At 33.8% G+C, this 17,139-nt stretch overlaps 5 protein-coding genes across 9 annotated transcripts in view; 4 read left to right on the top strand and 1 right to left on the bottom strand.

Moving 5' to 3' along the window:
• The window catches only part of LOC122713385 (protein sprint), a 144,257-nt gene that overhangs the window by 117,144 nt on the left and 9,974 nt on the right, over positions 1-17,139 (bottom strand). The window lies entirely within an intron of this gene.
• On the top strand, positions 6,111-8,104 carry LOC122713390. 2 transcript variants are annotated; one of them, XM_043933805.1, is made up of 6 exons: positions 6,111-6,602; positions 6,701-6,782; positions 7,094-7,182; positions 7,263-7,374; positions 7,462-7,569; positions 7,767-8,104. In XM_043933805.1, the coding sequence occupies exons 1-6, from the start codon at positions 6,531-6,533 to the stop codon at positions 7,937-7,939; spliced, it is 636 nt and encodes a 211-aa protein (XP_043789740.1). In that variant the 5' UTR covers positions 6,111-6,530; the 3' UTR covers positions 7,940-8,104. The 2 variants fall into 2 exon arrangements, with proteins under 2 accessions (XP_043789740.1, XP_043789741.1); XM_043933806.1 differs by having other exon boundaries at positions 7,462-7,529; positions 7,767-7,934.
• LOC122713395 lies at positions 9,756-11,055 on the top strand. Its single transcript, XM_043933812.1, has 5 exons — positions 9,756-9,886; positions 10,027-10,132; positions 10,300-10,391; positions 10,480-10,597; positions 10,906-11,055. Exons 1-5 carry the CDS (start codon positions 9,845-9,847, stop codon positions 10,977-10,979), a joined length of 432 nt encoding a protein of 143 aa, XP_043789747.1. The 5' UTR covers positions 9,756-9,844; the 3' UTR covers positions 10,980-11,055.
• On the top strand, positions 11,275-14,428 carry LOC122713394. Of its 2 annotated transcripts, none has more exons than XM_043933811.1 (5): positions 11,275-11,515; positions 13,203-13,302; positions 13,484-13,602; positions 13,689-13,788; positions 14,310-14,428. In XM_043933811.1, the coding sequence occupies exons 1-5, from the start codon at positions 11,495-11,497 to the stop codon at positions 14,384-14,386; spliced, it is 417 nt and encodes a 138-aa protein (XP_043789746.1). In that variant the 5' UTR covers positions 11,275-11,494; the 3' UTR covers positions 14,387-14,428. The 2 variants fall into 2 exon arrangements, with proteins under 2 accessions (XP_043789746.1, XP_043789745.1); XM_043933810.1 differs by lacking the exon at positions 11,275-11,515 and adding an exon at positions 12,725-12,910.
• On the top strand, positions 15,383-17,118 carry LOC122713391. Its single transcript, XM_043933807.1, has 5 exons — positions 15,383-16,014; positions 16,250-16,313; positions 16,487-16,578; positions 16,703-16,811; positions 16,907-17,118. Exons 1-5 carry the CDS (start codon positions 15,964-15,966, stop codon positions 17,047-17,049), a joined length of 459 nt encoding a protein of 152 aa, XP_043789742.1. The 5' UTR covers positions 15,383-15,963; the 3' UTR covers positions 17,050-17,118.

Below are 17,139 nucleotides of genomic sequence, written 5' to 3'. Positions count from 1 at the left end.
TCGAGGATATCGCGCAAATTCAAGTGTTTGTAAACAAATATAAATAAAAGATAGAAATTTGTTATACAACAAAATGTTACAATATTTCTCCTTCTTTATTTTCTAATATCCTTCCAATTATTTTTCCATTAATTACGCGAAATTAAATTTACGAAACGAAGAAAAAGAATATGCTCCACTTACCCGACACGTGTCACGCACCAATACCGACCACTTGAACCGCGTAACAGCTTCTCGAAAAAAAAATCTGCAACGAGCGGAACACGAAGACACGCGTCGGCGCAGAAGATAGATGGGGAAAAGAAAAGGAAGGAGGGAGAAGAGAAAACGAGGGAAGAAAGATTAGAAAAGACGGGACGGTCTTTAAGGGAAAGACGCGGTGGCGAGGCCGAGACGTGGTCGTCGACTTAGCCGAAGCACGGTCACCGAGACACTGAACCTCAGTCCTTGCCCTCGAAACGCTCAGGTGGCCCGCTCTTTACAACGTAAACACGATCACGATTCAAAATTCAAAATCGTTTCTCCTTTCTTTTCTCCCTCCGCCTCCCCTCCCCTTCTTTAATTCAACTTCTCGTCGTTTATTTTTTCGCGACGCGGATCGATTTTTTTTCTTTCTCTCGCCTCTTGTAAAAAACAAGTCTCTTCTCCTTTTTCCGCGAAATTCGTTTCGTCGATCGAGTTTTCTTTTTTTTTCTTTCTCTTTTTCTTTTTTATCAGAAGGAAGAGCGAGAGACGACAATCTCTCGCGTGAGATTGTAATCGGTGAAACGAGGTTTCGAAAATTGTCGAATTTTTTTCGATCGTTCCTCTTTTTAACAACGTGTGGATTACAAATTCAGAGATCTCGAAGATTGAAACGTTCCTTTTCGTTTCTCATTGTGCCATCGATAAATACATTCTCCTTCTTTCCGATTGTTACAGCATAGTTCTCTTCCAATGCTAATAAATTATTAAATTCATTTTCTAAATGAATATTCGAACGAACGAATTAACAATCGTACAAATACATATACATATACACGTTCGTTTCTTTCGTTCACGATACCACCAACCAATACGTAATAACGGTTCGAACGAAAATCACTGGAGGAAAGAAATAAAGAAAAGAAAAGAAAAGAAAAAAAATGGCGCGAATCGTCTCTCGATCCGGAGAAATTGAACGAGATGCTGCGGAAGAAGACGACGACCACGGAGAAAGAGCCCGGCACCACTGGCCGCGGTATTCACATGCACATCATCATCGCCATCAACCTCCTCTTCACCACCACCACCACCAAAGTATTTGCCTGCAGTGCAGGCAGCGGCGCTGACAACGCTGCCCTTAAAGTCTCTACGCTTTCTCGTGTGCCTACTCGAATGATAATAATTTGTTATTTCGTGATTCTTAACTCCCGCAAATTCTCCTAAACGAGAATGTACGTAGAATACGTGGGAATGGAAATAACGATGGCGGTGATAACGATAATGATAAGGACACGAAGCGAAATAATTTCGTCCCCCTCTCTCAGTACACGCTTTATTTATTAGATACAATAAAATTATAGAGAGATACAAGTATAAGATATATAAGGGAGAATTTTCGTTAGGAAAAAATATATAGGAGCGAGCACTTCTTCTAAAAATGGAGCGTAGCCGAAAGAGGAAGCGCCGGTGCAAAATTTCGAGGAGGAGGCAAGTTTTCTCGCGTCACCTTGCCGCGAGATTGTTGGAGCGGGCAGGCTGCGTGGAGCATGAAAAATACAGGAGAAAGATAGTGGTCGAAAGAGAGATAGGGAGAGGGCTCGCGTTTCGCTGGCCGCTGAATCATGCAGTTAAAATATACCGAGTGTACGTTTCGTACACTCTCACGGACACGGTGGTAACGTGCTCATTAAAAAAAGGAGCAAATCGAGCTTCGGATGTTTATTAATAAACGAGGTTTGCCGTGGCTCGAGCCGCTCGCTCGAGCGAGTGGAGAATAAGAAGAGGAGAAGAATAAAATTCTCTCGAGATTCTCGTTACGAGAGGGAGAAAAAGTAGCATTAAGGAATTGTATTTTTTCGATATCACGGATATTGCTCCCTGTTTTCTGTGATGTATCTTTGAAAAAATAAAATTCTCGAAAGATATTCTTATAACGTTATCAACGTTTTTAATCGCGCATCGGTGGAAAAGGATCGTTGCTGGTTAATTAATAAAACGAGGCAACGCTACTATCATTAATTCCGCCATTGTCTACGGCTAATTATACATCGGTCCGAATGTTTTATTACGCAATGCCATTTTATCGTTACGTAAATTCCACCGATGAAATAATATCTTCACGGCTAATACCTATTGCGTAATGGAACCACGATGAAATTACTTTTTTCGATTAGCATCTCCGATAATTCGATAAATTTCAATAAATTTAAATCGATAAATTTTTTCGCGTCTCTCTCTAAATTTTTAATATTCGAAAAGGAAGGTAATCTAGTCCGAGCTCTACAGCAGAGGATAAATAAAATGCGAAACTCGATCGAGACCCGGTCCGATCGAGGAAAGGTATAAAAGCCGGTCGATGATCGCGTAATACGGTTACGTATTCGAAAGTAATTAAATTAAAAAACGATCCTCGCTAATTGGCGAGTGTCGAGCTTCATTACGAGCCATCTTTGTTCTCTTTTATCCCCTTTATTTGAATTAAGCGTGATTCCGCGGACCGGAGATAAACCGATCAAACTCCCTCTATCGAAAATAATTGTATAAATCGGCACTCGGATTTTTCCAGTGATCGATTGGGAAAAGAATTCCGTTCGACTTGCGTAAACTTTCGCTCGAAACAACGTAAAAGCAATTATTATTTATTATGCTAATCCCAAAAAATATCCATCAACATTTCTCGAAACGAAAATTTTACACCCGATATATATCTTTTTTAAAACTTGTATCCATATCCTCTCTTTCGCGTGATTTTCAAAAAAAAAAAAAAAAAAAGAGCAATAAATAAATAAAATTATAAATAAAATTAGAGATATTACACGTTCGTTCGTTGCCGATATGAAAATAATTTCGAATATTTACGAATTTACGTATTATTACGTATACCCGTATTTTCACCCGTATTTTCCACGCGTTTGAACTCGTTTCGTACGAAACGAGGCGTTACATAATTTGTTAAACGCGTATAATTTGTAAAGCGTGAAAGTTTCCGAGTGATCGGGCTTGGAAAGAAATTCCAAGTGCAGTTTGTTTAATAGGAAAATATACGGATCGGTGGTGGAAAAAAAATTGGTGGTGGAGGAGGAGAGGGAATCGCGCCTCCGCGGCAAAGATTATTTCGAGAGCAACGATTTCTGTTTGTTTATCGTCAAATGGACGTGGCTCGCTCGAAACTCACAGGAAACGGATACGATTAGGTCTGTTCCGCGTGTGTGTCAGCTCACGAGAAAATAATAGGCGACGATACGAAGCCATTTTCATTTCCAGATTAGCTCCTTCTAAAAAAAGAAAATCTATCAAGAACGAAAACGTGAATTTTATTTTTTTTTTAATTCGAAGGATTTTTAATAAAGGTTTTTCGAGGCAAGGAGAAAGAAATTGTTAAAGGTAAGACGAGTTACTATATTATTCGAGAAGAAAATTTAAGAGAAAGTTAGGAGAAATGATAAACGATATTGTTAGATCAATTATTGCACGATATACTTTATATACTTAAAGGAATCGCTGATCCTTCGAAAATCAAGGATCCTAAATCGCCGTTAGCGAGCCGAGAAAACGCTGATACTGAAAATTTCGTTTCAACAGCTCTAAATCATCGTTTTTTAGCGGTCTACCAAACTGCTGAACTTTACGATTTACACGACGACCACTTGAAAAATTTCAAGTGATGTAACATCGCTACGAATTATTTTCCTATTTACCTATTTATTTTTTTACAAGATAAAAATTATTCTTTCCCTACGCACAAAAAATCCTCAAAAAATCCTGAAAAAAAATTCCTTATTAATAAAAATCTGCAAATCTCTTCGTTACGTCGAAGGATCGAAACGATAAATCGGAGGATAATAACTGGAACCGGTAACGCGAGTCATTCTTTTGGTCTACTAATGCCGTAACAAGGATCGGTAGATAAAATGTTCGGCTCGTGATAGAGGGGAAACAAGTTTGTGAGTCACATCGTGTGCCGGAAGAGGAGCGATATCTCGAAGCCCGACCTTTTTCGCCCCCTGATGCAAACATGGCGTCCAAGCCGTGTTCGAAAACTTCTCGTGAACTATCATCTCGGTTAACGATCGATCGATCGAAAGTAGTACGATTCTTTGCGATTCGATGAAAGAATAAACGATTCAACTATATTAAATAACGATACGAATAAAATTATGCATCGTTCGTATATTTGTGTTAAAATAGTCGTAGAACGAAAGAAGAATGAAAGAAGGGGAATTATTTAAAGTTATATAGAAACGAATACGAGCATTTTTGTTTCCTATTTCGGTTGCCGGATCGTCAAATATTCCAACCGCGAATAAGAGAGGCGAACAAGAAATTTCGAGAAGCCTTATTGCAAAAGGCAAATGGATTTTTTCGGGCAATTTGTTCGAAATTTTCTTTTTCCAAAATCGAATCAACGCATCGAAAATTAATTGAGCCAAGTTTGAAAAGTTCGAGAGAATTTAATCGAAAAGTAATTAGCATTACAAAGGGCAGTCTTTGATCGCGACGGAGTACGCGATTAATTTATTATGCGATGTCACGAGGCTATCGATTCGTGATTCTGCGTTTCGAAAACGCTTCATTTATCGCGTGTTTTTTTTTTTTTTTTTTTTTTTTTGGTGCTGATGTTATTGCAACAATGTGACGCATTGTCGCCCAATATATAACGTTTCGAGATTTTATTCGAGTGAAGGAAGCGATATTTTTCTTAACTTGAATGATGAGAGAATAAGATTCTTGTCGATAGTTCTCTTATTCGGATAGAAAAAAATTCTGGAATATTTTTAATTACATGCAATTCGATCTTTCCTCTCTCTCTCTCTCTCTCTCTTTTCTTTTCTTTTTTTTTTTTTTTTGATTTACTTTAAGCAAATAATTTGAGAGAAGAGCCAAATTCGTTGTTACGATTCTGGATAAAGAGTTTCTTATCGACGATACTCATGTTCGTGTTACATAATCCGCCTCGAAACACAGTTATTACCGGTAATTAAAGCCATTTAATTAGGGTGGCGTCGCAGAGGTCACGTTATTCTCATGCCTCGCTCCGCGCGATTCTCCAACAGGTCTTTCCCTTTCCGTAATTCGTAACATTGTTGCCACTGTTTCCACTTCGCGTTCCTTCCTTTTTATTCACTTCTCGCTTTCCGCATTCTTCTGTCCTCCATTCTTCCTTTACACACACACACGATTACGGAAAAAGCTAGTTTAGTCGCACGCGATCGTCGATCGGTCGCCTATAAAGATCCAGACATCGAGTCGTTTCCCTTTATCGTTCGAATCGAATCGAATCGAATCGAATCGAATCGAGTGTTCTCACGTTACGTTCTTTCTTATCTCTTAAACGATCGATGTTTACGAGGAAGAGTATCATCTACGATCTGGCAGGTTGCGGAGAGTGGTCGTAATTGATGAGATAAAATGTACGTACCAAAGGATGTATCAACGCCGACTGAAAATACAGTACACGTGTGTGAACGAGAAAAATTTCGTGAGATGATGACATCGAATCGAAGCAAGAACCGACGACGATGATGGAATCCGATCGCGCAATACCAGCCTTCCTTCACCCACATCTCAACATCTGCGTGCTCCTTTTTTAACGATATCATAACGCGAACTTTCTCCGCTATTCATGGACACGCTCGATTTTATATCCTTCGCGATAAAATGGAAATTTTAATCAAATTTAATCTCCTTCAACTAACTTCCAATCGTGTTTAATTTAATTTACAATTTATTCAATATACGATATATATTTACATAAACGAGATATTCGTAGAAGTAAAACTGATATGCGGATTTTCGAAAATTTGTCATCGATCGTATATTTAGTTGATTCGCGAAATTTCGAAAAACGAAAAGAGCAAAAGATAAAAAGGGAAGAAGGAAAGGATACAAAGATAGGGATCTAGAGATTCGTGTTGCCAGAACAAAAACGAATATCGTATCGAAAAATCGCTTACCAAATATGGCAATGGTTCTCGAGATACAAGGATTCGATGTTAAAACGAGTCGATGAATATTTTGTGTACGTAATACTTTATAATTATTTTATCGACGACGTAATTCGAATCACGTGGTAATCTTACTCCTCCCTTTCCGGCATAGCTTTGATCTCAAGATCGTGCACGGAAAGTGGAGGTAACACGTTAATTATTAACCAAACTATAATGCTTGCCTCGAGACTCGAGCAACACCCACAAAATACGAATAATTCTTTCTTCTCCTACCGCCACGATACGGATTATAAAACAGGGTACGCGCAATCGTGCCACGTTCTATCCATGGGGGACAAACGCTACTCCATTTTGTCCGCGGCATTGCCAAGTTAGATACGTTTAAAAGAAAGAAACGGAATGAAGAGGCTCGGCGTCTCCTTGCTGGTTGCGTTGGTGCTCGTCCTATTAGCGATCGAGGATACCGTGAGCGTAAGTTGATCGATCGATTCTTCGTGTAATTGGCCTTCGAGCGTACGCGCATCGTGCACTTTTGGCTTTTCTTTTTTTTTTTTTTCTTGCATATACAGAAAAAGATGAGCATCGAGGAAGCGAAGAAAACTATCAAGAACCTGAGGAAAGTTTGCAGCAAGAAGAACGATACCTCCAAAGGTATTATACTTTTCTCGATGGATGTTTCGAAGGAACTAGAAATACGAACTGTTCCTTTGGATAGATGCGACGTTCAATCGTTGCGATTATCCAGTGTTTCGCACTCGCTTCTATGAAATTTCTTCGAGCAGTTGGTAGAGAAAAATGTTGCAAATTTATGATTCGTGGGTTCGTGACGTTCGCGACGGCGACTCTCGATAATTGGAAATTTGATCGAAATCGAATGCGCGATAGAATTCACTTTATTCAACGATCCGACGAATTTTTTTTTCTCGAAAATTTGATTCACGTTTGACGGTTTTTCGCTACAGAGCTTTTAGACGGCCAATTCAGAGGCGAATTCCCGCAGGACGAGAGGCTGATGTGCTACATGAAGTGCATCTTGATAACGACTAAAGCGGTAAACGAATCTTTTCAAATAAATCTTTTTCTCCGTCTTTCTCGAAAGGATTAATGAGAACGAGAAAAGTTTGTTCCTAGATGAAGAACGACGTTATTCTGTGGGATTTTTTCGTGAAGAATGCCCGTATGATATTATTCGAGGAATACATTCCACGCGTTGAGAGCGTAGTCGAAACGTGCAAGAAGGAAGGCAAGTGTTTGTTCATCGTGCCAATCGATAGTATAAAAGTTAATTATTCTTGCTCATTGTTGATTGATAATTTTTATTGATTTTTAGTGACAGCTACGGAGGGATGCGAGGTTGCGTGGCAATTTGGCAAGTGCATCTATGAAAATGACAAGGAGGTGATTTTTAAATACGATTACGCCGAAAATAATACTTTGGGTGCAGTAATTTCGTAATATTTATTTTACTTGCTTAGACCGATTTATCGTATTTAAATTTTTTATTATTTTTATTATTTTGTTTTGGTTTCGAAATTGTTTCGAAATATCTTTGTACAAAATTTCCAAGTAATTAGTATTTATCTAATCACGATCGAACATTAATGTAATTTCAAGTATCTGTAATATTTGTTGCAGCTCTATTTAGTGCCATGAACGATCTTTCAATAGAGAACTCGCGATATTATCGAGGAAGCAAGAGAAATTTCTACACACCTGCACATCGTCGTTATCTTGGCCATCACGTTCATAACCGTGGAAAAGCAGTGTGCAGAAATACCAGGACCAAACCGCAATGTAGAAGAGTCTAAGAAATATCATCGACCATGTTTTATTCTATAATCGGTCCTCGATCGATAATTTTTCGAAAAAAAATTTTTTTTTTTCAAATTTCCATGCGCAAATAATTTTATCACAGATCTACGAATGGCTGTCTTTTACATTGAAAGACTAGCCTTTAAATATTACTGTGTTCCTAAATTTTATAATTTGATAAATTATTTTATTATACAAATAAATATTGTTGTTTTTTCTTCCTTTAATATTTCCCACCTCTGTAACCTTCTATAATTATCACCTAACCTATATTTGTCTGTAATTATGTAACAATATTGAAGAATTTTGAAGAAGTTCATATTATTATAAATATTTTTTAATAGATGATAGATTCAATTTATTATTCCTGAATGTATCTTAATTTTTTTGTAAATTTTTCAATGAAATTATTACAAATCTCTTGCATTTTTCCTTTACAATCTTCAAAATCTAGAAACAAAAAATTTCACAAAATAGAATTTTTATTCGAACAATTATGTTTAATTATACTATTCGTCGAGAATCATACATAAAGAAAAATCTTTTCTACAATTTGCGTATTTACAATTTGATAATTTACGTTATGGAATATATTGGATTAGATAATATTAAATATTAAATCGATTTTTAGATATGCATGTAATTGAATTTCCTCTATTTAGACGGAGTAAGATATCAAACATGAAATGAAACATCATTTTGATTTTTCAATTTTACGATATTGCATTATCAAGCCTCGATGCTTATAACCATACGGTCTCATTCGAACAAATGAATATATTAATTTAATCGATCGATCATCCGAAAATCCGAAAATCTCTATTTTTTTCTTTTTTATTTTTGATATTTGCCACTGCGATTAATTGTGACGTTAAAAATTATTTACCTACATAGAACTTGCTCTTCAAGAAATACTTTTCCTTCAATTTTATTCATTTTTTAATACTAATTAAGAATAGCAAATAAATTACTTTTATATTGTTTCCTAGCAATAAACAACAGTCTCAAAAACATCGTAAAAAAATCTCATTTAAAATTTTAATAAAGCTAAAGTTTCTTTTCCTCCCGTTAATAAATAAATATACAAACAAAATAAAATAAATCGCAATATATGTAAATAAAATACGATAAGAGAATTAATAAGAGATTTTTTTTTTTTTTATAAACAAAGAAATCAAAACGCACACAAAAATTATAGAATAAATTATAAAAATTGTCCCGTACGATTTTATTTTATTAATCGATGTATCTCCATCCGAAAAAACCTTAGACAAAATAAAACCTTAGCCTCGACGAAAAGATCAAAATATTACAAAGAACAAACTCGAAATATTTTCATCTCTCTTCACAAACAATTAAATAACATCGCGAGGAAGTCTCGTTAATTGTTGGTTACTCGCCGATCAAAGATTCCAAGAACACGTATCTACAAGAGAACATGAACAAACAAAGAAATCGGCAACGCCCGATTACATTGTCACTTTTAATTTTTAGTCCCTCGTTCGAGATTACAGCGTGCACGAGGACGCAATCATTGTAGATGATGACTCGTTTTCGATCCCATAATTTGAACGAATCCTTCTTCCACGATCGCCAAAACGCGCGACAAACAATCATTATCTCGTGACAAATTCAACGCGTACCGGCAATAATTACATACGCGTTTCGCCCGTATTTGAACCGATCTTACGTAAATCAGTAGCGTAGATAAATCTAATTATCTCGTTTCCTGCTGTTAAAATGTTAGACCTTAACACCCCGCTATTGTCCCAGTGGCAACTAGCGTATCCTGCTTCCTTCGGATATAAATATCCATAGTTCGGTGTACAGCGCAACAGTACCATTTTGGAAACTATAGAAAACCGATCGATCTCGATTTCGAGGATTAAGTTGCTATAAAGATGAACACTCTCGTCACCGTTACTTGTCTGCTAGCCGCTGTGGTAAGCATCGGAAAACTTTCGCCTTTTCCCCTCTAATTTCGTTCGTACATTCGCAAATTCCTAAAGTATTTCCTAAAGTAACCGATCGATCATGGTGGAGGAGAGAAGAAATCAATCGATAAATCAATTTATATTTGCAGACTGCTGTACGTGGCATAGATCAAGACACCATAGTCGCAAAGTACATGGAGTATTTGATGCCTGATATAATGCCATGCGCCGACGAACTTCACGTTTCGAACGAAGGTGATCGATTTTTTTTTTTTTTTTTCGTACAAAAGAATTAGGATCATCGACACGTATTTGAAAATTATTAAGATTTCATTTCATATCTAGTATTTCATATAGCTAGTTACTAGTGAAATATCGATGAAGTTTATAGTTTGTTTGCCGACCGAATCGTTACGTTTCAGATATCGTAACGAATATACAAGCGGCGAAAAATGGAGCTGATATGAAGCAACTTGGTTGCTTGAAAGCCTGCGTGATGAAACGAATAGGCATGGTGAGAGTTAATATCGTCAAGTTAAATATTCGATTAACTCGGTTGGACAACTCGCTTTAAACATTTTTTCTCAACTTTCTCCACCTAGTTGAAAGGCACGGAACTTAATGTAGAACCAGTGTACAAGATGATAGACGTCGTTCACGCTGGCAACGCGGATGATATCCAATTAGTAAGAGGGATCGCGAATGAGTGTATCGAGAATGGTAAATACTTGCTATTTGATTCGATTACGCTTCTATTCATTCTATTCAATTTTCCTCGAAATTCTCTTATTTCTACATTTCGTAGAAAATTTTGAAAAATCGAATAGTTTCGATCGTTTCGAATCGTTTCGAAATGAAAAATGAAAATAATTATATTTAAAAAAATTGTGAAAAATTGTTATATATATATATAGTCAAAGTCATTATCGTTAATTTCAAAATTATAATTAATATTTTATTTGATACAATAATAAAAAGTTGATAAATTAATATATTTTTATCCATATCGTTTGTCTCTTGTTGTACAGCCAAAGGGGAAACGGACGAATGCAATATCGGTAACAAATATACCGACTGCTACATCGAAAAGCTGTTCACGTAAATACGAAAAAGTCACGTACCGAAGATTACGAGTTTATCACGTATTGTACACGTTTAATAAAACGATGTAAATGATACACGGCTCATCTTTTCCCTCCTTTCCCTACCTTCGACAATATTCATCGAACCGTTCGATGTATCTACCAAGTTTCGAGTCACGTATCATATCCAACGATTCGTTTCTTTAACACGGACAGTTGGCGACATCTCTCGATTTACACCCGATCTATCGGCGATCGCGAGAAGAAGGCAAGTGGCGACCATTAGAGAAGAAAAACTTGGCGAGTCGATCCTTTGGAATTCGTTTGGAAATAATCGCAAATAATCGTTGAAAAATGTTTGATCGCGAAAAATTGGGCCTACAACTTTATTTATTCCATCGTGTGCGTCGAGCCAACTTCGACATTAGGCTGTATTAGGTGAACCGCCTCGCGACGTGAATCGCTTACGATAACGCGTACTCTCTCTTTTCTTTGCACATCAATTTTCAAGATTCGAGAACAACTAGAAAATATCATGGATGAGAGAATTAAGAGAGTAATATTAAATTTATATTATCTTTTCTTTTTTTTTTTAATATTTTTCATTTTACACGATACAATCTTTTTTCTTTGCTTGCTTCTCGTGTACATGTTGATGACAAGAGTTTTTTTTTTTACTCGTCGTTCCGTTCGTTTTCCATATAAAAGAAAGAAAACGGTCGACTTCCACGTACGATCGATTTCAAGAGTGAATCATAAATTCGCGTATATGTGTATCTACTAGGTGGTCGTAAAGCATGGACAACGGGATACCCCGTTGAAATGCACGGAGCGCGATGTCCGTGTCTCGAGTGCAGGTTAATTATTCATAACGCGTTAACGGCGCATTGTTTATTCATAAGCCGACCGCGCTTAGCTGCCGCGATGCCTCGAATCGCCGCGCCGCATCCTATCCGTTTAATCTCATTCTTATTAATGAAATTGCACACCTTTCGTAAGAGAAACTTTTTTCCATATTTATTTTTACCATACTTATTTGCTTCGTATTGATTGTAGATAATTTTAACAAAATTTTTCGAGTCGCGAGAAGAGGAAAATAACTCAATATCTATTTTTTCGAGAATATTTTATATCATCTCTTGATAAATTATCTTATTTAAAAAGAAAAATCTTGGCTTTTTCTTGGATATAATATTTCTTTAGATATCCATATATCTCTTATGTAAAAAGTAATAAAGAATAATATTCAACGATAATTATTAATAATTAATGTCTCAAATTGGAAGATCTATGATGATATTATTATTGCTCGCACAATATATACGTGTGCATAAAGTTTCGCTTTTCTTGAATCAAATTTAAAATAAATTAAGAAAAAATAAAAATGATCTTATTTTTTCAAGAGTTTTGTTTTAAAAATTACAGGATATTTCGTCGAAACGTAATTATCAAAATTATGCTCTTCTATATGTGTTAATTGTCTATTTTTTTCTCATTTTTTTTCTTTTTTCTTTGTAGATAATAATATCTAGATATAATAAGCAAATTAAGGAAAATTATCTTTTTCTTATCTGCATCCTGATAAAATAATTTAAATAAAATTGCACGATTGTTTAATATTATCCTTGATGTTCTTCGTTGCCCGATACGCTATCACTCCATTTTTGCTGACTAATTTAATTTCCATATATGTGCGAGTAAATTTTGGTTTAAAAAAACCCGACACCTGTTTATCAAATAAAAATTTTTTCATGGTCAACAAGAAATATAAGCATCAATGTCTCGCAATAGCTTAATGCAGTTTTCATATTTTCTCAAAGAAGCAGGTTCGAGTCTCTCCGCCATTTCTTCAATAGTGATTTTTAATAGTCGACAGTGTATTATAATTGGATAATCGATTGGAGAGATGAAGAAATTTCTTGTGATTTTTGTTTATATTCTTTCTGTTGCCGTAAGCATTTCTCGTAAAGTCTCTTAAAAATAAAAATCATTTATTGCGTATTGCGTATTTTATTCGAATATAGCCTCGAAAAATTCGTAAACTCGGTTCGAAAAAAATTTAGAAATTAATTTAGAAATAAAATTGTTTTAAACAATTGTACGCGTTAACGATCATATTTATTACATATAAATAATCAAATACCGGTAAATCGATCGAAAAGAGAGAGAGAGAGAGAGAGAAAAAAAAATATTTTGTTTCTCGAAACTAAATAATAACTTTGAGTAATTGTTATCTATTTCAGGTAATCATTCGAGCAAATAGAATAAACGAAATCTTGAAAATTATGGCCATTTCTATGAAAGATATACATTACTGCATAATACACATGGGCTTCAACATTAGTAATATAATTAATATTATTTCTTTATAACGATATATGTCATATATCAAGTTATAATTATTTAAATTTTACTTGAAAAAAAAAAGAAAGAGAAAATTTAATTTAAATTAAATTAAAACTAAGTTATTCGTATGTATAAAAATATGTTATTTCTAATTATTCTAATTTTTTTTATCAATCAGAGGATTTCATAAAGATACAGGAACTTTTGCAAGAGGAAGATATATCGGAGGAAAATATAAAAAAATACTTGACGAATTACAGTTGTTTCATTACGTGCACTTTGGAAAAATCTCGTATCGTAAGCGTAATAGTATCGTTTATTTTCTTTTCCGTTGTCGTGATTATTTATTCAAATTCGTTTCGTCATTTTTTTTTTTTTTTCAGATACAAAATGATGAAATTCAGTTGAACAAGTTGGTAGAAATGGCGAGTAGAAAAAATATATCCATAGACGAGAGATTATTAAGCGAATGCATCGACGAAGGTGAGTTTTTCGAGCAAATGGAAATTTTTCTTGTATCGAGGAAAACAGCTGTTTTCCAATTATAGTTACGATCGAATGTCTTGAAAGAGAAATAAATAAAATATTTTTAATAATTCGAAAAAAAAATCGAAAAGAATTTCTCTTTTTCGAAAATTATCATATATGAGAAATTTGATCGTATTCGTTTTGATTATCATAATCAAAAATAAAGTAACATTAATAATAAATAACATTATATATAATATAATTATAATTATAATATAATTATTATATAATAATAAAAAACATTAATAATAAAAGAAAAATAAATATTAACGTTATTAGAGAAATTTATCTCGATCACTTATAAATAATATTGTACGATAATATTTTTCACTTATATATCTTTTCGAAAAATAACAACACGAGTGAGATATGATTTAATGTTTTGCTTCTCGTTCACCTATCTATTTTTTCAACTAAATTATTTCTATTGAGATATTTTCTGCTTGCTCAAAATATTTATATTGGTATTATTTCAGCGAACAAAGGTACGGACAAATGCGAGAATGGATTAAACTTTATAATTTGTTTTTCAAAATTCTTAAGCGATATATAGAGCACAAATTGAAGTTATTTTAAAGCACAAAAGCTACGTATATATAAATTATAAATTTGAATAAAATTGGAATTCAAAAAAAAAAGAAGCGTGAATATGAAATTTCCCCCTTCTCTCTTTTAATAATAATATTCTCTTCGAAGAAAAATAATTTTCATCGAGTATCGAGAAGAAAAATTGGATTTTCAATCATCTTCTTTCCTTTCTACATTTTTCATCCCAAATTAACGTAAATCGAATTTTATTTATAGAATTCCGTCGATACGTAAATAAATTTCCTCGATGATTTCGAGAAAAGAGTGAATATTAATAAATATTCTAACGACTTTTAACCACTTTTCTAATTGCTATTTATCGTTAATTCTGATTTCTTGTTACACAAAAATCAACGAATTATGCGATCTTTAACCTCTAGATTATGATTCCACTCAATATAAGTTCGAAGCCAACGACTGACGCGAGTAAATCGATTCGATCGATTGAAAAAGTCGAATCGATTGATTTCTCGAATTTCGATTCACGTTAAAAATTAGAAGCCACGAAGTATTATGGATATTATTCACGTTAATTGTCTGTAAGTACGAGTACACACCTACTTATGAGATTGAGAAAAATACAATAAGGAAATAAGACACGACAAAGTTATTTTTTATTTTTTTGATAAAATATGCGCTTTGATTGAAGTTTCGAATGACGATATTTTGCGATAAATAAATCATAATCAAATTTATGATAAAAAATGTTTTCTCTGTTCAAGATTTTCTAGATAATCTTTCGATTCTTATATATGTATATTAACAAACAAAATCGAGTCGACAATGCTGAAACTTAATTTACTCGAATATTATTTGAAATGAATTTGCATATGAATGCATTGTGTTTTATATTCCAATTTCTATTTTCTTATCACGAATATATCAACATCGCGAAGAGATTTTTTTCAAAATCGATCATCAATTGAATTCGAAAAGTTTCTTTTTTCTCGGAAAAAACTATTAATTATTAATAGTTTCGATTTCATATTTGTTCTCAAATCCTTTCTATATCGTTCGATGAAGCTGAATCAAATCGAATGTTACAAACAATATTATAAATATTGTAAAGCCACGAAGATAATTGAGACAAATAATCATATCGTTTAAGGAAAGAAAAATACAAAGATATAATTAAAAAACCGATAAACTGAACAGCAGATAACCTTGATTATCCCCTTTAATTTATATACATTTATTACATTGTTTGGTCATCGATCAAATCGATAAAACTCAAAAACTATTATATTTCGAATTATTTTAACAGTATCTCGATTTTGATGTCACACGTTGCGCGTAAATACACGGTCAATCCATCAAAAAACATCATTTAATCATATTTTATTTACGAATATAAACGTCTGTTGTTGTGAGAAATTGAATTACACAAATTCGTTATCTATGAATGATTAATAAGCTTATTTAGTTTACATAGTATGCATTTATTGAGTATAAATAGCAGTTGGAAATATCATCCAACTAGTCGAGGAAATTGTTCGCATTTTCAAGTTTCTTGGGGCAACAGTGTCCTAAAGATCGAAAAAAATGAAGACCATCGTCATCCTACTTTTTACACTATGCATCGTTTCTTATGTGGTAAATCTTTATCTTCTTTTTATTACCATTCGTTAAATTGAATATTGCATTTTGAATCTTTTGTGCTCGCAGTGAAAGTGCATTTTTTTTTTTTTTTTTTNTTTTTTTTTTTTTTTTTTTTTTTTTTCGAGAAACGAAACAATTGCTATATTCTTATTCATCTAGACGAGAAAATGTGATCTTTGCTAAATTTATGAAAAAAAAATTTACTTTTTTTAATAATTTCACAAAACAGATGGTTGGTTGTGACCATGTCGACGATCTAACACTGTGTTTGGAACAAGAGAATCTCACTTTTGGTAAGTGAAAATTCCAACAAATCGACTATGCTTCCCGTTTCAATCCGATTTTAAACTAAAATTGAGAAAGAATCGGAACGATTCAAAATGATCGATCGATAATATGTTCAAAGAAACAACGATCGCGCGATAAACGAGAATGAAAGATCATTTGGCAAAAATTAATTTTTTAGATGATATTAATTCTTTACTCGAGGATAAAAGTGAGAGAACGATAAGAAAGCGAGGGTGCATCGAAGCCTGTCTTTTCCATAAGATGGCTCTGGTACGTAGTGAAAGAATTATCCCCAACGTAATCCCATTTTATAGAATATAACGAATATAACGAAACGATGACTTTCATCTGTGAAATTTCGTAAAAATTTCGATCGACCAACATTTGATTTCAGATGAACGGTAACATCTTCGACATGCAGAAATTCGATATATATTTAAACGAAATGGAGGACAATCAAAAGGAAGATATACTAAAAGTTATACAACAATGTGTCAATAATGGTACAAGTATAAGTGTAATGTACAATTTACGCAATAGGATATAAAGTATCTTTCTTTTTTTTTTTTTTTTTTTTTTTTCTTTCTTTCTTTTTTAGCTAAGAACGAGGATAAATGCTTGGCCGCTCAAAAATTTACCAAATGTCTTGTCGATTACGTGAAATTCTATATCAAGCAATTTATGTACTCGTTTAACTCAAACTCAACGAGCGAAGAAGAGCGCAGCAACGACTCTCCTTGATTTAACTACTACAACATAAATTAATTGTATAAAAACTTTTAATAAAGTAACGAATATCTAAATGATGAATCGATTTTGTCATTATTTTTT

The sequence above is a fragment of the Apis laboriosa genome, unplaced genomic scaffold (genome assembly GCF_014066325.1).
Source record: "Apis laboriosa isolate Shangri-la unplaced genomic scaffold, ASM1406632v1 scaffold23_cov150, whole genome shotgun sequence".
In the NCBI taxonomy this organism is placed as follows: Eukaryota; Metazoa; Arthropoda; class Insecta; order Hymenoptera; family Apidae; genus Apis; species Apis laboriosa.
The sequence above is the reverse complement of the archived record's forward strand: the minus strand, read 5'-3'. Positions and strand labels throughout refer to the sequence as shown.